Source organism: Panthera uncia, chromosome A2, assembly GCF_023721935.1.
Source record: "Panthera uncia isolate 11264 chromosome A2, Puncia_PCG_1.0, whole genome shotgun sequence".
Lineage (NCBI taxonomy): Eukaryota > Metazoa > Chordata > Mammalia > Carnivora > Felidae > Panthera > Panthera uncia.
This window is the reverse complement of record NC_064816.1, coordinates 52,778,599-52,804,882: the sequence shown is the minus strand read 5'-3', so window position 1 is coordinate 52,804,882 and position 26,284 is coordinate 52,778,599. Positions and strand designations below refer to the sequence as shown.

Genomic DNA, 26,284 nt, shown 5'->3' with positions numbered 1-26,284 from the left:
ACTCCAGGTAGTTAGTCTATAATGATGAAAGTGAACCTCAGGGACAAAGTGTGATTTTTAGGGACGATAAAAATTACTTCCTCCACTATGATAAGAAGCCTTCATGAGAAGTCTTTATAGGTAAAACCTTTCTTTTCTTAATTATCAACAGTAACCAAAGATTCTAATTCCTGGAAATGTTAATATTGTTGTAGAGAGATTTCATTCCAAGTGTTAAAAAAGATAGCTTTCTCTCCTGTTTGGACTAGTAGTCAGAGGTATGAGAGGGTTGAAAATGAAAAATCGCCTCAAACTTGAAGCCTTCATGGTTTTACTGGGAACCACCTTATTTATATCTTACCTGGCTGCCCACACATGCAGCCTCAAGAAACTCCAATAACTGCCTGCCTCTAGGTGGCTGAGAAAGATACACAACAGAGATTGGATGGCTTTTGGGAAGTTATACAATGCCAGCAGGCTTCATGGTACATTTGCCCAGTAGTATTTATTGAACAGTGAATCTGATTATTATTTGCAAAACATTTCAGAAATGCCATTTGTACTATCTTCGTTCTTTTTCTCTCCCCGTTCTCCATTGCTTCTGCAGTAATGCATCTTTTTACTAGGTTGGTTAAGTGAATGGCCTGGAATTACTCTTTTTTTTAACTTTTTTTTTTTTTTAACATTTATTCATTTTTGAGAGTGAGACAGACAGAGCATGAGTGGGGGAGAGGGAGACACAGAATCTGAAGCAGGCTCCAGGCTCTGAGCTGTCAGCACAGGGCCCGACGCGGGGCTTGAACTCACAGACTGTGAGACCATGACCTGAGCTGAAGCCAGACGCTTAACCAACTGAGCCACCCAGGCACCCCAATAGCCTGGAATTATTTAAAAAAATCACGTTTCACCATGGTTAAAAGCACATATTCTAAAGTATGTCAGCCCCTGGCTGAGAAGACTGGCAATTAGAATATATTTGTTGACTTATTCGATACAATACAGATTTTTAAAACTTTAAATTTATAATACATGTTTCTTTTCTGAGGAGGGAAAAGAGTCAAATTTTAAAAATAAGTATCTGATTACTAATTGGATGGGACTAGATCAGAAATTTCTGTGAGCAATACTGAACATAAATTACATATTTTGGAATTAGTGGTTGTGTAAATGAGTTATTAAGTGGTCTAGCTTATGTTCCCTTAGATAATAAACTAGTCTCCTGTCACTTTTTAAAATTCCTTTCTCTCGACTTCTGTTTTCTGGGAAACTATTTTGAAGGGCACTGTGGTATAGAGAGAATGTTGTGATTTTAGAGACAGACAGGCCTGAGTTAGAATCCTAGGTCTGTCTCTTACTAACCAGATGACTTGAAACAAGTTGATTAAAATTCTGAGTCTTTTTTTGTCAGTATTGGTGGAGCTCATACTTAGAAGGTGTGTTAAAGATTAAATGATGCCTAGTTTGATGTAAGACATGGTAGATGCTCAGGAAATCTATCCTGCTTTCCTTCCATTCATCCATCCATCCATATTTCATGCTAATAGAAATGAAGAGAGTCTGTGTCACCCTTACACTTGGGCCCTTGGTAAGGGAGGCAATCACCCATTAGGGTACATGTTTTTTAGGGGAAGTCTCCATATAGAAGATTGTAGTGCTGCTCCCATAGAATAGGAACTGCATGTAGATTAGAGTCACTACTCTTTCCCACTATTCATTCACTCCTCTCCTCATCTCCCCAGGCCCATCACACACACACTATTGCTGCCCCTTTGTTATAGTCCAGACCTGTAATATGGAAGAAATAGGTTTCCTGTGGAGGGTGGGAAATCATCTGACCCCAAAGCTAAATAATCTTTGAGTCTAAATAATGTCAGGGTTTCTGATAAAAAGATGTATATCTGAACCCAAGACATCTCTGTGAGCATCTTTTCTGTTGATGAACATTTATATTATGCTCAATTTGCCACTTGATTTCTATTTCCTGATTGTAAGGCTTGATCTAGGATTTCAGGTCTTCAGATATGTATTTCTTATTTTTTAGTTCTCAGGCAATCCAGATTCTTCCATTTTTATTTTCCCATGAGTATAAAAAGACTTCTGACAATCACAGCATAATAAACTTAAACTGAGTACCTTGTACCTATCAAGAAGTTCTAGGGGCACCTGGGTTGCTCAGTTGGTTAAGTGTCTGACTCTTGATTTCTGCTCAGGTCATGATCTCATGGTTCATGAGTTCTAGGTCCATATCAGACTCTGTGCCGACAGCGTGGAGCCTGCTTGGGATTCTCTCTCTTTCCCTCTCTCTCTCTGTTCCTCCTCCACGTGTGTGTGCACACTCTTGCTCTCTCTCTTTCTCAAAATAAATAAACTTAAAAAAAAAGTTCTATACCCAGAAGTATTTTGCAAATAGTTATTAGCTTGTTTTTAAATATTTGTGAGATTTATCCTAATTCAGGCCTTTCATTTTGCCCAGTTGTATAATTTAACAGAATAAATTACAAATGCTACGTGAGCATATTTTATTTGTGTGTATACATTACATATTTATACACATTTCATGTGGATCTTATGTCAAAATGAAAGAGCTGTTCCTAGTTATATATTGCATTATACAATTTGAATTTTTGCTTTCAAGTTTCTTTGAGAAAGTAAAAGCGTCACCATCTCCTTATAGCAACGGTAGCTACCATGTATTGCATGTTTACTGTATGCCAGCCTCAGTGTTAGGCTCTTGACATACATGTGTAAGATCTAATCTTCAATCTTCCCAATAACCTCATGCAGTAGGGTATCAGAGAGATCAGCTTAGTATCAGAGCCTCAAAAACCTGATATATTTGCTTCAGTGGGAAAATACCAAGACTAGATATTTTGAATGTTATATAATTATGGGCCATGCAGTACATAAATACGGATGGTATAAATCAGTTGATTGTAATGGGGAAGACAAGTCACTCATTCCTGTCAGTGAGGACAATTTCCTTGTCCCAGGACTTGTTTATTGTTATTTGAGACACTCCTAAGCCTTCCCCTGTGGGGAGCATAGCAGGTCTATCCTGGTGACTGGCTGACTTGGGGATTCAGGTGTTCCCAGTCAGAGACCAGCTTTCACTACTCTGGGGTCTGTAGCCCTGCTTGACTAAAGAAATCCTGGTTGCAAAATTTGGTCAGCTGTACGCTTTTTGTGAGCCTAGAATAGTTGATTCAAAGTCACTGTTGTGTTCTTTGCTTTTTTATTGTTAAAAGTTATATTGATCTACTTGTATTTGAAAAGATTTATGTTGTAAAACCTAACATCACATAAGACCAACCAATAATAGTTTTACTTCATCATTCTGGGGTCTGTATCAATTTTTATATATTGTGCCCTGTTGTCATTTATGTGCTATACAAGAAAAACTCTGTAGTTCAAGTTATGTTTAAGAGACTCTACCTTCATCCCTGGCCTTGCTGCCACCACTTTCTAACTTCCCTTCCATGTACAGCCTCTCCTTTTCCATCATCTCTCCACACTGTTGCTCAAAGGTTTTTCGGTTGTTTTTTTTGTTTGTTTTTGTTCTTTCGAAAATCCAGATGTGATCACTTCATTTCTCTGACAAACCTCTGGTAGTTCTCTGTCGTCTGCAGTGTCAGCCTTTCGCCTCCCCTGATCTCTCCAGCAGTTTCCCACCAGATTGCCTGCTGTTCCTTGAATATGCCATTCTCCTTCATACCTGCCAGTTTGTATGAGCCGTCCCTTCTGCTTAGAACTCTCCCCCTGTCACCCCATTCTTTCCTTGCTAAATTTCCATTCTTCACTCAAGACCCAGTTTAACTAGCTCCTTCTCCTTTAAAACTGTCATTGGCTCCCATAGGCAGAGGGAGATGCTTTTTCCTTTGGACATCCATTGTAGCATTTAAATTGCAGAGCTATTACAGTTTCCTGCTTAAGTTCTTCGGGGGCAAGGACTGCTCCTCCTCCTCCTCTTCCTCTTTTTCTTCTTATTCTTCTTATTGTTCTTATTATTAATCTTCAGCAATTATTCCATTGCCAGTTCAGAGCAGTTGCTTTCAAAGGTTGATGGTCTTGCATTTGATTAATTTAAAACCAACATAGAAAAATTTACTGTAGCAGCTTTTTTTTTTTTACTAGAGATACTTGCTCTTATAGCTCTTTTGGCAACTAATCAGATTCTTTTTTCAGAAGCATTATTGTGCATGTGGGCAATCTTCAAGGGTTAGGGACTTGAGCGGGTTGGGCTCCACCCTTTGTAGACCTCAGGTTCCTGTACAAAGAGCTACTTTAATGTTTTGTCCGCAGTGGTTATTGCAGTGCCTGGAGTATAGTAACCACTCAATAAGTGTTACTTACTATGAGTATTACCACGTTTACTGTGCGCTGCACCAGCCAAGAAGGTTGTTGATACTTTGATTTGTGGTATCAAAACAATAAATTGTTCTTTTTTTTTCCAGATCAAATGCAAATTTATATTGTGCTAGTGAGTATGGTTTTTTAAACTACATGTAGACACAACTGACTGTTTTCCTGGAGCTTCTCATTCTAGGGAGACACCCCTAATTGATGACCCTTGCCCAGTACCCTTTCCAAAACTCTCTACCCTTCCTTCTCACTGTGATCTTTCTGTCTCTAGGACTGCCTATGGCTGAGGTAGCAGTGAGAAAAGCTCTCAGGTGAGAGTCTTACCCCCTGATATTATCTGGGGTACACCTGATTTAATGTTTTCTCTCACTTCTTGACATTGCCTGAGGATTTTGTTTTACTTCTTAACATTGTGATATCCTGGAGAAAGAAGCCTCTGTATCTTTCTTACTTATATGTGAGGATAGGCTATGGTTTGTTACAACATATTTTCAAAAATGATGAAATGGAAAATATTTTTCTGAAATAACCTTTTCACTTACCTGTTCTTAGTGAATTTAAATTTTTATTGAAAGCCCTTGCGGGGCGCCTGGGTGGCTCAGTCGGTTAAGCGGCCGACTTCGGCTCAGGTCATGATCTTGCGGTCCGTGAGTTCGAGCCCCGCGTCGGGCTCTGTGCTGACAGCTCAGAGCCTGGAGCCTGTTTCAGATTCTGTGTCTCCCTCTCTCTGACCCTCCCCCATTCATGCTCTCTCTCTGTCTCAAAAATAAATAAACGTTAAAAAAAAAAAATTTTTTTTTTAAAGAAAGCCCTTGCTTTTCATAGTTTCTCTTTCATTTTCTCTCTCCCACTCTTTGTCTCTGCTTGTTTTTCCAGAAGGTGCACTTTCGTCCTTGTTCATTTTTAAGCAGCTTGGAAAGCTGCTGTTTGATGATGCCTGACATTGTTTTGGAGGAAGAAAACCAACAGTGAGATCAAGAATTGTAAGAATTCCAAATGTGTAAAGAAAGGTTGCTGCTCTGGTTTTGAGTGCTTGAGATGATCTAGGAAGTTGATGTGTGGGAGAAGACGGCAAGATCGGGGACACTTGCCCTAACAGAGAGCAAGACTTCTCAGAAAGCTGCAGTAATAAGATAATGGTAGTGGCATGTGGAGAAAGATAGTAGAACAGTAGTGGAACAGAATGGAGAACTTAGAATTATAGCCACATGTATAGGGTAGCCTGAGATATGGCAGAGGTGGCATTACAGATTAGTAGGGAAAAAGATTGTTCAAAAATGGTGCTGGAAAATTGACTATCCGCACAGGAAGAAAATTAATTGGATCCTTCTCACCAAGCTCAAGAATCCATTTCATGTAGATTGAGGACTTATATGTGAGGGACAGAGACAAAACTCCTAAACATTTATAAGAAATACATAAAGTTATACTTATGACCCTAGGGTAGGACAGGATTTTCATAAATAAAACATAAAAGTACAACCTGTAAAATAAATATTGATAAATTAAACCTTATTAAATTTAGGAACTTGCATTCATCAAAAGACAGCATAAAGAAAGTAAACAAACATGCCACAGGGTAGGAGATGTTTAGTTTAATATTTAGAATATCCAGAATATTTACTTTTTCTAAGCTAAACAGGTTAACTACTACTTCTCTATGACCTAATATCTATAATCACTGGTCATTAGCAGTATCTTGGGACAGCTCCCTCTCCCCCAGCCTTATCTGAGACTAATTGGTCCTGCAAATTTAATGTTAAAGTTGAGTCATTACAGAAAGTTTTCTGAGTTACAAAGTCTCCATCAGGCAGTCATCTATAAAATCTACTTCAGCTCAAAACTTAAAGGATCAAGCTACCTCTTTTAGGGAAACCCAATAGAAAGTTACACCTTTCTAGTATTTTTTATTTCTATACTGCTCAATAATATTTCCCTAACAATATTTCTGTAATATTCAAATTCATATATTTCTTGTATCAAACTGCATCAATAACAGCAACAGAAATTCTAACAATCCCAAAAGTGATTAAATTAATAGTTACATCTGCATGTTTGGATTTTATTTCTTAATATAAAATACCTATTGGTTATTTATCCATTTGATTCCTTAGAGAGTTCTTATTTACTGTTTTGAGAAGAAAGATTAGAACTCTAGACTTTTCACATGCAATAATTGTGGGGTTTTGTTTTTGTTTTTGTTTTTGAGAAGGAGAGAGAGCCCGCAAGCAGGGCAGGGGCAAAGAGAGAGGAGGGGGACAGAGGATCTAAAAGCAGGCTCTAGGATCTACACTGACAGGAAACAGCCTGATGAAGGGCTCAACTTAGGAACCTGAGATCATGACCTGAGCAGAAGTCAAAAGCTTAAACCTCTTGAGCCACCCAGGTGCCCCAATAATTGTGTTTTTAATAATAGTCAGTAGATTTTCTGGTACCCGTGAAGTGATGCATTTTTCTTCCTTTCCTGTTAGTTGGAACCAAACAATAACTGGGAAAAAAGACCAGAGTGTTCTTCTGAATCACTGACACTGGTGACCTGGTATCATTGTAGCAGGTGGTACAGTATGTGCTCTCACAGGATTTTGACTCTTTGGAGGCAGGGGCCAGTTCTTTTATGTTTGTCAGTCACAGTTTCATGCCTCCATTTCTTTCTCATTGCCATTTTGGCAATAAAATAATCTGAAAGAATTAATGATAGTAGATGTGGGTATTTAATAGTAGATAGAATAATATGGAAAGTTACCAGAGAGTAAAAAAGTTTCAAAGAGATCAGTGCTTGAAATACTTTAGTTAAGAACTACTGGAAAGTGTTTTATAAAATTGCATTGTCCAGTTTATGATTGAGGGAGGGCCAAGCAAATGGACTGTGTATGCATTTGTGTATATAACACACTTCATGTGGTTCTATATAGTTTTTATATGTATTGCTGGAAATAAATTATATAAAAATTACACAAGAGCTTTTTTTCTCCTATTCACCATGAGACCTGTGCATTCAATAATAAAGTCTTTCTGATTTGTCCAGGAATTAGATCCAAAGTGGATCTCTTTATCCTGAATTCTTGTGGAAGACTTATTGGAATGGGGTTTAGGGACTATTTAGGGGAGCTGTGTCTTTAGACCTAAAGACCTAAAGACACCAGGTGGGGGGAGGGGGTGGGGGCTGTTTCATTAATAGTGCTTTGCATTCAAGTGATCCTGACCCAGGAGACCAGCACACTTTTTGGTCTATAGATGCTTTTCCTCAATTTTTACAAATGAGGGCACTATTTTTTCTATTAATAAAAAGCTGAAATATCTCATTTTCTAATTTAATGAGGACTTTAAAACATAAATTGATGTATTTATGGGTACCATGTTATTAGCCCACTTTAGTAATGTAGTCTCCTTACTTCTTTGCTAGTGCTGGTGTTTGCCTTTCAACCTGTGAGGTGTGTTAGCACCTGGGCAGGGTTTTGCTCCTCACATTGCCACTGGTAACAGAAGTATAGTTGATGATAGCAATCTAGTGCTCTGTATCTAAGGTTGATCTCACACCTTTCTCAGATAGCCACCTTCTTTTTCAGCATAATGTGACTGGGAGCTATCCAAAAAGGTGTGATTCCCACCTCCCTGAGAGGTGAACCAAGCTGTTACAACCCAAGGGTCTTGATAATTCCAGGGGAAGTCTTGTTTCCAAATTGAAATGTTTCTGCTAATTGATTTTGGTACCTGTAATTGAAGAAGCTGGTGCAGCATAACCAGATATGCTTAGCCTAGTAACTGTGTCTTCTAAAGAGGGTAGAATCTGCACAAGACACTACCAAAGATGAGTTTTGATTTCTGATATTTTTCAAGTAGCCTGGTTTCTCCCCACCTGATAGAAGTTGCTGCATCTTTCCAAACAGGTTCTCTAATGATCTTGCTTCACCATGGCTACAAATATGGAGGGGCTGGTTCAGCACAGAGTGGGGACCCAGCAGGTGGCTGAGGTGAGTGACAGGGGCTAGCACAATAGCTGGCACCCTTGCTTTTGAAAGGAAAAGTACATCCGTGTCCTCTGTTGTTTGAAAACCGTCCCAATGAAGTCAGCATGAAGTCCAAATCCAAAGCAGGATGCTGCCATGGAAGAAAAAAAAGACGACAAGAACATTTACTCCTAACATTTCTTTACATGAGGAGGGTGGCCTAGCTGCATACAATAAGGTGACTTTTAAAAAGTTTACCTTAAGGGGTGCCTGGGTGACTCAGTTAAGTGTCCATCTCTTGATTGTGGCTTAGATCATGATCTCGCGGTTTGTGAATTCAAGCCCTGTGTCAAGCTCTGCACTGTCAGTGCAGAGCCTGCTTGGGATTCTCTCTCTCTGCCCTTCCCCTGCTTGTGCTGTCTCTCTCTTTCTCTCTCAAAATAAATGAATACACTTAAAAAAAAAAAAAAAAAAAGCTTACCTTAAACCAGAAACGAAAAGAATCCAGTAGTTAATCAAACTTGTGATTGTAGTTTTAACTCCAAGCCTCTGTCTTAGTTTCTTGCATACTTGATACTTTGTTAATACTGTGATATGGTAGAAAGCCCAGTTCAGTGCAATTTGCAGTCATTATTGACCAACTACCATGTGCTAGGGATTTGGGGAAGTGCTGAGAAATCTGGAGATAAATGAGCCATTGGTCCTCCTATAGCGGTCTCAGAGCCTAGTGAAGGAGTAATTGAAAATCAGGGTGAGAAGTGTAACTCCATGTGAGGAAGGTGATCCTGGAGGGGGTGTTGAATAACATGTAAACATTTATCAGACCCAAAGAAGTGGGATGAAGAACTCTGCAGCTGATACTGGGGAGGGCATCCTAAGTCAGAAACCTATCACGTCAGGACAGTGACATGAAATAGCTGGTATGTTCGGGCAACTTGAGGTGTAAAGGAGAAAAGTTGGGCCAAATCTTTTCACTCTGGACCAGGCCTATGCAAGGGCTTTAGTCCATGCAACAACTGTTTAAAGTTGGTATGATCATTATTCCCATTTCATAGGTGAGGAAACCAAGGCTCAACGACAGAAGCGATTGGCCAAGGCTACACTGATCTAGTTCTATTTCACTTCTTCCAGAGTTCCTTCAGTAAATCATGCGTCATACTGTAACCAGGAACTATTAGAAGGATTCAGATTTGTACTTTTGAACCAATATTCATATCTCTAAGGCAAAAATACAAATTTACCAAACAATGAGCATTTAAAGAAAGAATTTAAAAAGATAAAAAGTAAGTACACACATTCCAGTTTAAACCAATAAAAATGGTGAGCAGATTTTCTAAATTTTGGATCAACCATTAACTTTAAGGGCCATATTCCCCCAGTAAATAATGATTAATATTCACTGAAGATGAAAACAGATAGATTTCATAAATTTTTTAATATTATATTTTTGAAAGGGTTATTAGAGCTGTGGAAGTATTAGGTTTAAAATGCCTGTGTTTATTTGTTGCTTTAGTTTATAGTAGGAATAATTAGCCTGGAAATCATTATATTGGTTTTTCAAATAGTTAGGGTTATTTTGCATTTGATACAGTTTCCAGCTGTTTTGGAGACTGATGTATGGATTACTAGGAGAATCATTAATTCTTCAGGGGAAGAGATTAGTATAGGAATTTACAGTAGTAATCTATAGTAACCAATAGTGTATGTGATCAAAAACTTTGCTAGCTAAAATTTTCTGTCAGATACCTTATTTCCTTAAGGAAATGGAATTTCATATATTAGTGCAACTATTATTTCCCATGGCAAAAAAAGTGCATTTTTAGGACACTTCCAAAATAATAGAAGGCATTCTTCCTTTGGAGCACAAAAGCAATCTTATTTAAAATATTCCCTAGATTTCTTTGCAGTTAGTTTAGTGGATAAGTATGTGTATTTTGTTCTTTGAAATTTTGAGCTTAATAACTTTAAACTACATATAATAACTATCTATAATATTAGATGTTCTAAAACAGTAAGAGAGCCTACAGTTCCATCATTTCAGTACTAAGTAGTAATTGAGTGGGAGTGAAGTATCTAAATTGAGTTATTAACAGTCACTTTTGGATAGTTGTTTATACGATCAGTAGACAATGAGGGAGCACACCCCTTCTCTGCCTGTGGGCCCGAGAGGGCACACAGGTGAATAAATAAGCGGGGGTTGTCTACTTACAAGGGCCCTGTGTCATGGGGGTCAGGCATGAGACAGGCCATGCTAGAGGAGTACATAGGAAAGGACAGGCTTTCCATAGTAGGAAAGAGGATCTGCAGGGACCAGACAGACTGGGATTTAAATTCAGGCCTTTCCATTTGGTCTCTGGGTGACTGCCTTGTTCCTCAGTTTCCTCAAATAGAAAATGGGAATAATAATAACCTGTCTATCTCATGGGATTGTTGTGAGAAGTCACTGAAATAAAAACGTATAAAGAGCTTTAGTAGGTGCCATGCTTTTGCTCCGTAAATGCAATACAGCAACGTTGTCAGTCATGTAAATGATTCTGTCAAGTCCGTAGATCACCTTTTTCTCTATAGACCAGATAAGTCACAAATACCAAGGTTAACTACGAAAGTTGGAGAATACAAAGTAACAACTTGATGGCTTATAATCTCAAATTTACTCAGTTATTCAGAGAGACAGTTTAATATAGTTGTCAAGACTGTAGGCTCTAGAGTCAGATGGCTAGATTTGAATCCTGACCCTGCCACGTGCAGACTCTGTGACTTCTGTGTCTTTTGGAATTGTCTATGAAGAATTAGTTTTGATTCTTTTTTAAATGTCTGGTAGAACTCAGCAATGAAGCTGTCTGGACTTGGGCTTTTCTTTGCAGGTAGTTTTTTGGTTACTAGTTCAGTCTTTTTCACTTATTATAGGTCTATTCATACAGTCTATTTCTACTCAAGTCCATTTCAATAGTTTGTCTTTTTGAGAATTTGTTCATTTCATCTAAGTTATTTAATATGTTAGCATACAATTGTTTACAGTATTCCTTTATAATCATTTTTATTTCTGTAAGTTCAGTAGCAATTCTCTTCATTTCTGATTGTAGTAATTTTAATCTTTTTCTTGGTCAGTCTAGCTAAAGATTCATTTGTTGATCTTTTCAAAGAATCACCTTTTGGTTTCATTGATTTTTCTCAATTGTTTATGTATTCTCTGTTTCACTAATTTCCACTCTAGGTAAAACCCTAAAGAGATAACATTTTGCATCCACTAGAATGGATAAGTCAGATAACAAGTGTTGGTGAGGATATGGAATAATTGGAAACCTCCTATATTGCTGGTGGGAATGTAAAATGGTGTAGCCATTTTGGAAAACAGTCTGGCAGTCCTCAAAAAGTTAAACACACTTACCATATAACTCAGCAATTCCATTCCTAGGTATATAGTTGAACCCCTTGAACAGGGGTTGGGGTGCCAACCACCATACAACTAAAAATCTGTTTATAACTTTGACTCCCCAGAATTTAAACTATAGCCTACTGTTGGCCAGAAGCCTTACCAACAACATGAAAAATTGATTAATATATTTTTTATGTTGTATGCGTTACATACTATATTCTTACAGTAGTACCTAGCTTTTTCTTTTTCTCAGTATTTCTAGGCTATGCATTTCATGTGCAAGTTTTTGTGTTTTTTTTTCAAGTTTATTTTTTAAGAGAGAGAGGGTGTGAGCAGGGAAGGGGCAGAGAGGGAGGAGAGAGAGAATCCCAAGCAGGTTATGCACTGTCAGTGCAAAGCCTGATGCAGGGCTCGAACTCCTGAACTGTGAGGTCATGACCTGAGCCAAGATCAAGAGTCAGATGCTTAACCAACTGAGTGAGCCACCCAGGTGCCTCATGTATGAGTTTTTTTAAAATTGTCACAAATCTATAAAAAATTTCCCAAAGAATTTATGGGAAAAAAAATCTGTGCATCAGTGAACCATGTAGTTCAAACCTGTGTTGTTCAAGGGTCAAGTATATACCCAAAAGAAACAAAAACGTATGTCCACACAAAAACTTGTACACAAGCATCTATAGCAGCATTATTAAAAATAGCCAAAAGGTAGAAACAGCCAATGTCCACCAACTGACAAATGGTTAACAAAATGTGGTATATACATATAGTAGAATATTAGTCAACCATAAAAAAGGAATGAGATACTGACGTATGCTAACAACATGAGTGACCCTTGACAACATCATACTAAGTGAAGAAGCCAGTCACAAAAGACCACATATTGCATTATTCCATTAATATGTCCAGAAACGGGAAGTCTACAGAGATGGAAAGTAGACTTGTGGTTGGTTAGGGCTGCGTTATGGGGGTGATACCTAAAGAGGTTTCTTTCTGAGGTAATAAAATGTTCTAAAATTGACTGTGGTGATAGTTGCATATATCTGCGAATATACTAAAAACCGCTTAATTGTATACTTCACCTGTGTAGATTATTTGGTAGGTGAATTATATCTCAGTAAAACTGTTTTTAAAAAACAGTACATAAGCAACCAGATGCCACTGCCAAAATTAGGAAGTATTTTGCAAGATAAAACCAAAGGGCACCTGGGTGGCTCAGTCAGTTAAGCATCTGACATCGGCTCAGGTCATGATCTCAGGACTCAAGACTTCGAGCCCCACATCGGCCTCTGTGCTGACAGCCCAGAGCCTGGAACCTGCTTCAGATTCTGTGTCCCCCTCTCTTTCTGCCCCTCCCCTTCTCATGCTCTGTCTCTCTCTCTCTCTTCCTCTCAAAAATAAATAAATGCTAAAAAATAAATAAATAAATAAAGGAATTTGTGATCGTTTTCACTTATTAATTAGAATTACATACTTTCCAAAATACTAAAGCATGATTCACATGTATAGTAAACTATGTTTTAAAAAAAATTGTATATATAGTTTGATTCCAGTTTGTAAAGTATTTATACTAAATGTTTATAGCTATATAGCATGTACTATGTAATACCATGTGCCAGGTATTATGCTCAGTTTATCATTTCATTTAATATTTCCATTAACACTACCAGGAAAGTATTATTTTCCCCAATTTAAATAAGAGGAAACTGAGAAATAGACGGATTTCTTTGTCAGGTTTCAAACTCATATGTGAGTGACATCAGAATCCAGGCCTTTAATCACTATCCATTAAGTTCATTTTTTAAAATACCTTAAATGTTGGGGCACCTGGGTGGCTCAGTCGGTTGAGTGACTGACTTCAGCTCAGGTCATGATCTTGCAGTTTGTGAGTTCGAGCCCCACGTCGGGCTCTGTGCTGACGGCTCAGAGCCTGGAGCCTGCCTTGGATTTTGTGTCTCCCTCTCTCTGCCCCTTCCCCGCTCATGCTCGGTCTCTCTCTGTCTCTCAAAAACGAATAAATGTTAAAAAAAAATTTTTTTTTTAAATACCTTAAATGTTAATAGTATTTTTAGTTTTCTAGGTTATGGAAAATTGTCTTTATACCCCCATTTTCCAAGTTTTAATTGTAATGCTCTTATTTAAACAATTCAACAAAATTTATGATTTTTTTTCTCATGGTCAGTGTCAGAAGCATGGCAAAATTCAACCTCCTGCAAAATCTGTGTGCTGTGGAGTTGACTATGAAACTTGATAGAGAATTGTAACTATAGCAGTGGGAGATTGAATCATATCTAATAGTAGCATTAGTTTTGCTTTTCATATATGAAATAAATGAATTTTTTTTAAAGATTTCCCTCTATAGCTGGAAATATAAAACACACAGACTCAGTGTTTCTTCATATTGCCTAAATGAAAGAAAGACAGTTTTAAACTCTGTTTTGAGTCAGAGAAATTTAGGAGTTAACTTGTTAAAGCACTTTGAGTTACTTACTGGTAGAAAGAGACCATTCATGCACCCAAACTGTAAGTTGAGTGTATGTTTACACAGCGGAAGTGAGGTGGCTTCACAGATCTTGGCAAGGCCTTTTCCTGGGCCCTGGGCTGTCTAAGGGCCTCTCAATCATCAGTTGCTCTTCGAATAGGAAGGTCCTGTCACCACTGAGAAAATAGCTAAAATCTTATGATCCCATTACTCTTTTTATCATCAGGGCTTGCATCACCATTGGAGAAAACAGCACATCCGTGCAAGGGGATGTTTAAAAACATAGGGCTCTCCCAGTTCTTGAACAAAGCTCTCTGTATTGGCAGAGCTACATACTCAAGTGGGAAAAAGCAAAGTCATTGCTCAGGTTTCAGGTTTCCAGTGTCCTGAAAAGACCAACTCATTACATTAAATTCTGTTATTCTGCCCTCTTAAAAACTGGACAGTTAAGTTTTAATTTTCTTGTCAAAGTGTAGTACATATACATAGATTTAAAAGTTGACCAGTACTGTGTTTGGTTTGAAATAGGAAACCACAAGCTCCTGAACCATCCCTACCCCCTCCTTATCCCCAAGTCTCCCTCTCTAAATTCATTTTTTTCTGTTATTTAACTCCTTATTTCTAAAAATATCCTTACTCTGGTTTTTTTTTGGTTTTTTGGTTTTTTTTTTTTGTTTTTGTTTTTTAACTCAGTGTTAGACATCGTCCTTTTTTGAGGAAGGAGGGTTTTTTGTTTTTTGGGGTTTTTTGTAGTAAAATATGAAATTTACCATTATAACCATTTTTGTGTCCAGTTCTGTGACACTAAATTCACATTCACATTATTCTGCAGCTATCACCATCATCCATCTCCAGAACTTTTTCATCTTCCCAAACTGAAGCTATACCCCTTAAACACTAACTGCCATTCCCTCCTCCCCTTTCCCCCAGCAACCACCATATTCTCTATGAATTTGACTACTCTAGGTACCTCATATAAGTGGAATCATATAATATCTGTAAGTTTTAATAGGCTTATTTCATTTAGCATAATCTTCTCAAGGCTCATCCATGTTGTGGTATGTATCAGAATTTTCTTCCTTTTGGGGGGTGCCTGACTGAGTCAGTAGAGCATGCAACTCTTAATGTTAGGGTCATGAGTTCAAGCCCCACCTTGGGTGTGGAGCTTACTTTAAAAAAAAAAAAAAAGAATTATCTTCCTTTTTTTGTTGTTTGTTTGATTTTTTGAGAGCTTGACATGCACCCTACCAGGGGAGGGGCAGAGAGAGAATCTTAAGCAGGCTCCATACACAGGGCAGATCTCATCACGGGGCTCAATCTCACAGCCATTAGATTGTGACCTGAGCTGAAATCAAGGGTCAGACATTTAACCAACTGAGCCACCCCAGCGTCCCTGTTTTCACTCTCTTGGTAGTGTCCTTTGATGCAAAAAAGGTTTTTAGTTTTGACAAAGTTCAGTTTATCCATTTTTTTCTTTTGTTACCTGTGCTTTTAGTGTCATATCCATGAAATAATTGCCAAATCCAATGTCATGCTTTTCTCCTATATTTTCTTCTACGAGTTTTATAGTTTTTGGCTCTTACGTTTAGGTTTGTAACCCATTTGTCTATGGAATAACAAAAGGGGCCAACTTCATTCTTTTGCATGTGGATATTCAGTTTTCTTGGCACCGTTTGTTGAAAAAACTGTCCTTGCCCCATTGAGTGGTCTTAGCATCCGGCATCCTTTTTGAAAATCATTTGACATATATGCATGGATTTATTTCTGGGCTTTTTTTTTTACCATCTTAACCATTTTTAAATATACACAGTAATGTTAAGTTTATTCACATTGTTGTGCAGTGGATCTCCACAGCTTTTTTGTTTTGTAAAACTAAACCTCTGTATCCACTAAACAGCAACTCCCCTTCTTCCCCCTCTTCCCAGCCCCTGGCAGCCACCATTCTATGAATTTGACTACTTTTTCTATTTTGTGTAAATGGAATTTTATAGAACTTGTCTTTTTGTGTCTGGCTTAGTTGTAGCATAGTATCTTCAAGGTTCTGAGCTCTCTGTTCTGTTCCACTGGTCTGTATGTTTGTTTTTATCCCACTACCACACAGATTTGATTACTGTAGCTTTGTAGTAACTTTTGAAATTAGGAAGTGTGAAACATTGAACATTGTTCTAATTTTTCAAGATTGGTTTAGCTATTTGGGTCCCTTGACATTCCATATAAAAGTTACGGTGTATTTTTCCATTTCTATAAAAAACATTGTTGGGATTTGAATCCCTAGGGATTACATTGAATCTAGATGGCTTTGGGTAATATTGGCATCTTAAAAATTTGAAATCTTCCAATACATAAACATAGTATGTCTCCCATTTATTTATGTATTTAATTTCTTTCAGCTCTGTTCTGTAGTTTTCAGGAAGTCTTTTACTTCCTTTGGGTAACTTTATTTTTAAGCATTTTGTTATTTTTGGAATTGTTTTCTTAATTTCCTTTTATCATTGTTCTTAGTGTATAGAAATGCAACTGATTATTATGTGTTCTTTTTGTATCCTGCAACTTTGATGAATTGTTCATTAGTTATGAGAGTTTGTGAGAGAGAGAGGGAGAGAGAGAGAGGGATATTCAGTTTTCTGTGTGTGTGTGTGTAATCTTGTATTTATCTTTCTAGCCTAACTGCTCAGGCCAGAATTTCCGATACAGTGTTTAGTAGAAGTGGCAAAAGAGGGCATCCTTATCTTCCTGATCTTAGAGGAAAAGTTTTCAGTGTTTCGTCATAGAATAGGATACTAGTTGTGGGTTTTTTCATGTATGACCTTTATTATGTCAAGATAGTTGTTTTCTTTTTTTTTTTTTTTTAATGTTTATTCCTTCATTTTGAGAGAGAGAGAGAGAGAGAGAGAGAGCGCATGAGCAGGGAAGGGGCAGAGAGAAGGAAAGAGAATCCCAAGCAGGCTCCTCATTGTCAGTGCAGAGCCTGGTGCAGAGCTCGATCTCAAGAACCATGAGATCATGACCTGAGCCGGAATTAAGAGTTGGGGATGTTTAACCAACTGAGCAACCCAGGTGCCCCAAGTTAGTTTCTTTCTATTCCTGCTTTGCTAAATGTTTTTATCATGGAGTGTTGAGTTTTGGGAAATAATTTTTCTCTATTAATTGAAATGATCTTGGGTTTTTTTTTCCCCCTTTCATTCTGTTAATGTGGTATATTTAACTGATTAATTTTTATGTGTCAAACTATCCTTGCATTCCAGGAATAAATCCCATTTGGTCATGGTATATAATATTTTTAACAAGCTGCTGATACCAATTTGCTAGTATTTTGTTGAGGAATTTTGCACTGATATTCATAAGGGATACTGGGCTGTAGTAATGTGTGTCTGACTCAGATGTCAGGTAATGCTAACCTCATAGAATAAATTTGGGAGTGTTCCTTCCTCTTCATTTTTTTTGGAAGAATTTGAGAAGAATTGTCATTAATTCTCCTTTAAATGTTTGCTAGAATTCACCTGGACTGGTCCAGGGCCTTTTTTTTTTTTTTTTTTTTTTTTTTTTTTTTTTTTTTTTTTGAGAGAGGTGTTGATTAATGTTTCATTCTTATTATAGATCTATTCAGATTTTCTCTTCTTCATGAGTCATTGTTGATAGGGTTGTATGGCTCTAGAAATTTGCCCATTTCATTCGGGTTGCCCAGTTTGTTGGCATGCACTTATTCATAGTACTCACTTAGAATCCATTTTATTTCTGCAAAATCAGTAGTAATGTTTCCAGCTTTCATTTCTGGTATTAGATATTTTTGACTTACCATTATGGATGAAGAAATTTTAGTTTTCATTTGGCACCTCACATTCCCATCTTTCTTCCCCCCTTAATCTTCTTGTTAAATTGTATTCTCTTTGCATTAATTAATGTTCTATTACCCAATTAGGACACTGGTACACATACTTTTCTTAGTATCTCCAATAAATTCTAAAACCCTGTTTTCTGTACAGTTACATCAGAGGAATTTTCAGTTTCTTTTTTTTTTTTTTTTTTTTTTTTTGAAAACATTCCTTGTAAAGCCCTCTGACCTCTTGCTGTAGTCCTTACTGATTGCTTTTTGAACCTGCTACACAGCTGTTGTCCTTGACTTCTCTCTTATTTTGGATTGTTTCCTTTAATTCATGTTTTTTCCTTTAAAAAAAAGGGGGGGGGGGGGAAGAAAAAATTCTCCAATAGCTTCCTAGGGTGCATCAGAGATGAATTCTTTTTACATCTTACACGATTGACTCTTGAATAACATGGATTTGAACTGCTCAGTTCTACTTATCTGTGCATTTTTTTTTTTTTTTTTTTTTTAGTAAACACAGTACTGTAAATGTATTTTCTCTTCCTTGTGATTTTTTTTTACTTTTAAAATTTTTATTTTATTTTATTTTATTTTAAGATTTTAAGTAATCTCTACACCCAGTGAGGGGATCAAACTCATAACCCTGAGACTAAAAGTAACATGCTCTTTGAACTGAGCCAGCCGGGTGCCCCCTGCCTTATGATTTTGTTGTTGTTGTTGCACATATAGCATACAAAGTATGTACTAATCAACTGTTTATGTTATCAGGGTGGTTTTGGGTCAGCTGTAGGCTTTTAGTAGTTAAGTTTCAGGGAAGTCAAAATTATACGTGGATTTCCAACTGTGTGGAGAGTTGACACCCCTAACTCCTACTAGTTCAAGGGCCAACTGTATATCTAAACATGTCTTTATTTACTACCCCCACATGCTTGATGGATAGTTTGACTAGGAATAGAAATCAGAGTTTTTAGAAAATAATTTTACCTCAGATTTTGAGGCATCCCTTTATTGTCTTCCAGCTTTCAGGGTTGGTTTTAAGAAGGCTATATGTATTTTTGATCCTTACTGGTGACCTTCTATTTCCCCCTCCTTTTCTCTCTCACTATTTCTTTCTTTTTCATTCTCTCTTGATTTTACACTCCCCTCCACCCCTGTTAAGATTTTTTTCATCCCTGTCATTCTGAAATTTCACATTACCTCTTAATGTACTTATTCTTTCATATGTTATACTGGTACTCAGAAAGTCCTTTCAGTCTAGGAAATTATTTTATACCAGTTCTCTTTCGTTCTTTGTTGTTTTTTTTTTTAAATGTTTATTTATTTTTGAGAGAGAGAGTGAGAGAGAGAATGAGCAGGGGAGGGGCTGAGAGAGAGGGAGACACAGAATCCGAAGCAGGCTCCAGGCTCCGAGCTGTCAGCATAGAGCCCAACACAGGGCTTGAACTCATGAACTATGAGATCATGACCTGAGCTGAATGAAGTCAGATGCTTAACCAACTGAGCCACCCAGGCGCCCCGTCCTTTGTTATTTTTCTAGTCTCTTTCCAGAACTAATTAATTGGAATTTGGATCTCTTAAACTAACCTTTTCATTTACTCATCTTTTCTCCTATTTCCAACTCTGTCTACTTTGTCTGTTTTCAGGGATATTTCCTGATTTAGATCTGTCTTCACAGGGGCACCTGGGTGGCTCAGTCGGTTAAGTGTCCAACTTCAGCTCAGGTCATGATCTCACAGTTTGTGGGTTTGAGTCCCACGTCGGGGTCTATGCTGACAGCTCAGAGCCTGGAGCCTGCTTCGGATTCTGTGTCTCCCTCTCTCTCTGCTGTTCCCCCACTCATGCTCGGTCTCTCCGAAATGGATAAATGTTAAAAAAAATTTTTTAGATCTGTCTTCAGCCCTTACCAGTTGCTTGAGCATATCATTTAATCTTGCTATGCCAGTTTTTCCACTTGTCAGATGGGGTTAATGTTTATACTTGAGAGGATTACTGGGAGACTTAAATGTGTTAATGCATATAAAGCATGGCCCAGAGCAAGTAGTACAGTTGTGGCAAATAGTAAATACCCCGGCTCCTGCTGCTGTTGTATTGTTTCTTCAACTCTTTTTTTCATTTTTGCTGTCTTATTTTTAATTTTAGGAACTTCTCCCCTCTTTTATAGCAACTTGTTCTTTCATAATTGAAATTATGGTGTTTGTTTTGAGGATCAGTACTCAGACATTTCAATTTGTACACAGTTCTTAAGATCTGAATCTTGGTACTGAATATCTGAAGAGCGAGGTAGTTGTGATTATTTTCTAAGCTTAAAATTTGAAGGTAAATTTTCCTTAAAAGAATATCAATTGCCAGTATCTTCAAATGTTGATGTTATTACATCATAAGACCCACTCCATACATTTTCAGTCTTTCACAGCACCGTAATAAAGTTACTAGGAAAACTGGACCAGCACTACTCAAAGATGTTTCATAGTGCAACCAGTTCTGACAGGAAGAGAGCCTAGATCAAGGAGTATTCTACAGAAAACAATTCTACTAAAAACATCATGGGAAGAGAGTTAAAATGGCCAAGGCATAGTAGGGGCAGCTAGGTGGCTTAGTCGGTTAAACGTCCAACTCCAGCTCAGGTCATGATCTCACAGTCTGAGTTCGAGTCCCGGGTTGGGACTCTGTGCTGACAGCTCAGAGCCTGGATCCTGCTTCAGATTCTGTTTTCCCTCTCTCTGCCTCTCCCCCGTTTGCACTCTGTCTCTCTCTCTCTCAAAAATAAACAAACATTAAAAAAAAATTTTTTTTTTAATGATCAAGGCATAGTAAATGTACAAGTGTGACTCCAAATTGCCATCTAATGTGCTTTGTATAAAGGATATAAAAACTACCATCTGCGGAATGTTAAGCAGACACTTAAAATAATCAAAGCATTGTACATTTATAAATCTCACTGTTTTCTGGTTGTACCAAGAAATAAGCAAGCAAATGATTTTACCTTAAAAAAGTCATTTACGCTTTAAAAATGGGATGAAGTGGGGGATTCCTTTCCTAACGACATTTCCAGAGCTATTAAAAACACTTAACATTTACAAAATAGTTGATAAAAATATTCCTCTGGATTGTATAAGAAGGGAGACAGGGACCCCTGATAGGACTGGTTATCTGATATTAATCAGACTTGGCCTCTTTCTCTCCTGCTTCATCAGAGGCCAGACTTTCTTCATTCTTAGTTTCTCTGTTTAGTAGAAAACTGTCTTTAGTTTCTTGGTTAACCATTTTCCCTTTTTCTCACCCTTTCCCTTTGTGCACTTTGTTGTGTGAAGATTTATGCATTCCTGCCCTTTCAGCTTCATTTCCACTGCAGGTTTAGCTGACAGTCTCCTGGATCTCCTGGGCTCCCCTGACTCCAGCCCTTCAGCAGAGCTGGCCTTCCTTTGGGATTGGTGCCAGGGCCTGGGTGAGCCAGACGGAGCCTTTGCAATGCTGCGACGCCAGAGCGGCAGTGGGAGAACTGGATGGAACTGTATGGCAACTTTATATTGTCTCATGGATACAGTAGCTTGTCCTATTTCTGTGAGGGCGTTAATTGCAGGGTTTTTTGTTTGGTTTTGGTTTTGGTTTTGTTTTTGGAGGGTTTTTTGCTCTTTTTATTTTCCTTTGCTTCTTACATTTGCTGTTTTATTCAAGTTCCTTTTTCTTTTAGTTCCTTTCATATGGAAGCTTTCTTCAAATGGTTAGTGAACCTTATTTTTGGTTCACATTTAAGAATGAATCACTTACAACTAAAAGCAAAAACAAAAGTGTGTATGAGTAAGGCTTGTCAACTAGTTTGGTTTGACTTTACTTTGGAGTGATTAGATAGACACCCACACATTTTGTTTGGAGGGGACCCCAGATGTCACTATCGGTAGGTTTCTTTTCTGAAGCCATTCACTTTTCTTGTCAAGAATTCTTCAGTTTTCTGTCTGAGGGGTATATGCCTTGTTGCCAATACTTTTGTTTTTGTTGTTTTAAAGCTATCGCACAAGAAAAGGGAGTTGGAAGTTTACCTTTCAATACTTTCACTTATTAATCTACCTCTTTGAAAATGGAAGACAGGACTCCTTCCTTTGCCGTGAAGATATTTTTCTTTTTTTTTTTTTTTATTTTTTTTAAATTTTTAATGTTTTTATTTATCTTTGAGACAGAGAGAGATAGAGCATGAGCAGGGGCGGGGCAGAGATAGAGGGAGACACAGAATCTGAAGCTTGCTCCAGGCTCCGAGCTGTCAGTGCAGAGCCCGACTCGGTGTTTGAACTCATGGAGTGTGAGATCACGACCTGAGCTGAAGTCGGACTCCCAACCAACTGAGCCACCCAGGTGCCCCGTGAAGATATTTTTGATGTCTCTGGGGCTGGGACCTCTTTGTTTCAACTTATCCACAAACTACACTTCTTTTTTTTTTTTTTTTTTTTGTAGTGAGTGAGGAGGTGGTTTGTTATGGTGGTGAGTTCCTGGCTGCACCACAGATAGTCAACTAGTCCCCTGGTTTTCAGCCTGTTTCTCAGCCCAGCTTTTTGTGGGACCTAGGCTTCTAGTACTGAGCCTTTCCAGGGTTCTGGGGTGGGAATTAGTTTGTTTCTAGCCCTTTTGTAGGCCCTGAAATTCAGCTTTGTTCATTCTGTGTTGGTTTCTTTCCTTTCCTTTCCTTTTTTCTTTTTTTTAAAGCTGGGCAAGGTTATAAAGATTTAATTGTATCCATATTTAAGTAGTCGTTACATGGTGAAGAGTGTAAAGATACACCCTATCACATAAACTGAGAGGAAAAGAAGTTTTTTAAGGTTCTAGCAAATCAGTAGTTTAACATTAGGGATACATAGGAAATCTAGTGTTATGGTGAAGACTAATTTAGGCAGCTGTTTTGTTCCATGAAGGGATGTAGAACCACCCAGAGCAATTTTTTAAGAATCCATAAATAGAGACTTCCTTCTGGCTATTCTAGTTTTTAAATATTGGTTTAAAAACTATAGCACCCCAATCACCCAAAAGTCTAGAGCTCAGACAGACCACCAGTTTATAGCCTCTGCCGTACAGCGTTCTTCTAACACCAGTGGAATTCCAAAAGTGATCAAACTAGGATTAAAACATTCAGCAACTACCTTTTTCCTGCCCCAATACAAAGCCCTAGGAACTAAGTCATTACCTTTTAAGTAACTAGTAGCATTTCACTGTCCATAATATAAATTTGTTTCACTGATACAGTTACTAATCAGAACCATCTTTTAGTCCATTTCTACTAAAGTTCCAGAATGAACTTGGAATATTTCTATATTCTGTTTTACGTGCTGTTGCATTTCATCCCAAATATTCCATATTCAGTCTAAACAAGACTGGTATTGGGCAATAGCAAATCTATTGAGGCAGATATTTTAGTTTTAGATCACAGGTCTGGAAGGGAAAGAAAAGCTCTTGGACTTCACTCCGTATTGGTTTTCCTCATGATTACTTATCACTCATGAAGAAAAACAATTTTACTGCTTCCAAGTGAAGAAGACTAAAAATATACTTCTTCCTCTTTTTCATGTGGGACAACAAAGTCAAGTTTGCATTTTTTTAAATAAACATAAATTACTAACAAGGTTCTGAGGTGGGAATTAGTTTCTAGCCCTTCTGTTGGCCTTGAAATTAATCAAATTTTCGAAATCAAATTAATCAAAAATTAAAATCTCAAAGTTTAAAACCAAGAAACAGGAGTGCTTGGGTGGCTCAGTCAGTTAAGTATCAGACTCTTGATTTTGGCTCAGGTCATGATCTCACACGGTTCATGAATTTGAGCCATGCATTGGGCTCTGTGCTGACAGTGGGCAGCCTGCTTGAGATTCTCTCTCTCTCTCTCTGCCCCTCCCCTGCTCGTGCACTCTTTCTCTTTCAGAAATAAATAAACATTTAAAAAAGTTAAAAAATAAAACCAGGAAAGAAGCTAAATCCACACACCTATTTCAACCAAACAAACTAATACTGGAATATTTCCCAAATAAAAAAGTAAGCACAATTATTACATCCCATGTTTCAGAAAAGAGGCATTAAGGATCCATATCCTAGGTTTATTTACAAATAGAACGAGTAATTTGAATTCAGGAGTTCGATCTGTTTTTCAAAGAGATTGCACCTCTTAATTAAAATGCTGCTTTTCACATCTATGTAATGGATTAATTAAAGCATATCTATTTCTTAAGCAGTTGGTATCTTACTATTAAAAAAAAAAAAAAAAGGTGCAGGGTCACCTGGGTGGTTCAGTCAGTTAAACGTTTGATTCTCGGTTTCAGCTCAGGTCATGATCTCATGTTTTCCTGAATTCGAGCCCCATGTCAGGCTCTGTGCTGATGGTGCAGAGTCTGCTTGGGATTCTCTCTCTCTCCCCCTCTGTTTCTGCCCTTCTCCTGTTCACACTGTCTCTGTCTCTTTCAAAATAAATAAACTTAAAAAAAATTTTTTTTAAAGGTGCAGCAGTGGGGCACCTGGGTGGCTCAGTCAGTTAAGCATCTGACTTAGGCTCAGGTCATGATCTCACAGCTCATAAGTTCGAGCCCTGTGTCAGGCTCTATGCTGACAGCTCAGAACTTGGAGTCTGCTTCCGATTCTGTGTCCCTCTCTCACTCTGCCCCTCCCTGGCTCATGCTCTGTCTCTCTCTGTCTCTCTCTCTCTCTCAAGAATAAATAAACGTTAAAAAAATAATAATAAAAAGGTGTAGCAAATCCAGATCCAAAGTACAAAATCATCATAGTTAGCAACTGCCACTGGTTTTCCACCGAAAATAGCAAGTTCTTTTCCTGAGTCCCCCTCATAGTGGTTCCTATGGACCACAGAGGTCATGAACCTCTGAATGCTCTGTCTCTACATAGCACTGTTGGAAGTTCTGTGAAAGGCACAGAAAGACAGAAGAAATGGCAGCACCACACCAAGTTCTCCACTCACTGAGTTGGTTTCCATTCCTTCTTCTGTTTTCTGTCTTCCTGAAGTTTGTTAGTATTTGTGATCCACTGCCCTCTTCTTGACTATCCTTTTTGTCCTTGTGGGTCTGTACATTTTTTTATCCTTTATTCATACTTAGATTTGGTAAAGGAATAGAGATGATAAATGCATGTGGAATGTATTTGCTGTATTTAATTGGAAGTCAAGAAAAGTACTTGGAATTGAAATTCTTCATAGGCGCTCCAAAAATACTCGTTCATTTATCCATTCAACAAGTAGTTAAGGGGTGCTTACAGTGTGCTGTGTACTAGGCATTGTTCTGATTTTCAGGATGAACATTCTGCTCACGTGAAGTTTCTATTCTGTTGGGAAGGAAACAAACATCTAAACAAGTAAAATGTCAAGAGAGTGATAAGTGCTATAAAGAAAAGGGAAGAGATAGAAAGTGACAATATCTAAGCACATTCAGGGAAGACTCTTAGAAGGTTAGAAGGTGACATTTAAATGGAGACCTGAATGAAGTAAGAGTGATCCTGGTGAGTATCTGGGTGTGGGGTATATTCCAGGCAGGGAAGAGGGGGAGCATGCTTTGTACAAGTGACACTCAAACTTGCTTAAGTGAAAAAAGATTTGTTGGAAGGATATTCACAGAACTGAATCTCAGGATGTACGATCAGGCTGTATGGAACCAGGAAGCTGTCCAGTAACATCTCTTTCAAACTCCTTCTGGGGACACATGATCACTCCTCTTTGCTTTGTTCTGAGAGTCAAATTTATATCCTCTCTCCAAGGACTAGCTTTTTCTGCTTCTGTGTTCTCCAACAATTTGGGCTTATATGTGGCATCAAATCAAGCTGTTACCCTATATGATCTTATAACTTTACTTCATATCACTCTCTTCTATAAACATGGCAGATCTTTCCATTTACTTGTTTTCTTTATTTTTTTCATAAAGATATAACATTTTTTTATTTGCTTCCTAATACATACTTTATGTTCTGTGATGCTGTTTACAAGTATATTAAACTTTTTATTTTCCAACTTTGCTGGTATATAGAAATGCAAGTTTATAATTTTTTTAATTGAGCAGCCTTTCTCTTATTCTAATAATTTCGCTATATGTTCATTTGGATTTTTTTTTTCTTTCTAATCCTTATGTTTTTGTCTTGCCTTACAATCCTAGCTAGATCTCCAGTACAATGTTGAATAGAAGGAACAGGTGGCATTGCCTTGTTCCTCATCTTGAAAGGAATGCTTTCAACAATTAATTAGATATGATGTTTGTATGAACATTTTCTCTTTATCAGTCCAGGACATTCTCTTCTGTTCCCAGTTGGAGGAAAAGTTGTTATATACTCAGCAAATGTTGGATTTTATCACCTTT

General features: G+C 37.7%; 1 protein-coding gene across 4 annotated transcripts in view; it reads left to right on the top strand.

The window, feature by feature from the left end:
* NR2C2 (nuclear receptor subfamily 2 group C member 2) overlaps positions 1–26,284 on the top strand; it is a 101,018-nt gene that overhangs the window by 5,819 nt on the left and 68,915 nt on the right. For 2 of the 4 annotated variants that reach the window (XR_007459924.1, XM_049641043.1), the window contains exon 2: positions 8,226–8,309. The exons of 1 other annotated variant lie outside the window; for it this stretch is intronic. Coding sequence is in view for 2 of the 3 variants with exons in the window: in XM_049641043.1 (XP_049497000.1) it covers positions 8,250–8,309 (60 nt within the window). In the remaining variant the exon portion in view is untranslated. Of the gene's footprint in view, positions 1–683; positions 5,322–8,225; positions 8,310–26,284 lie in introns of those variants that run through there. One more of the 4 variants, XM_049641044.1, reaches the window with a different exon arrangement.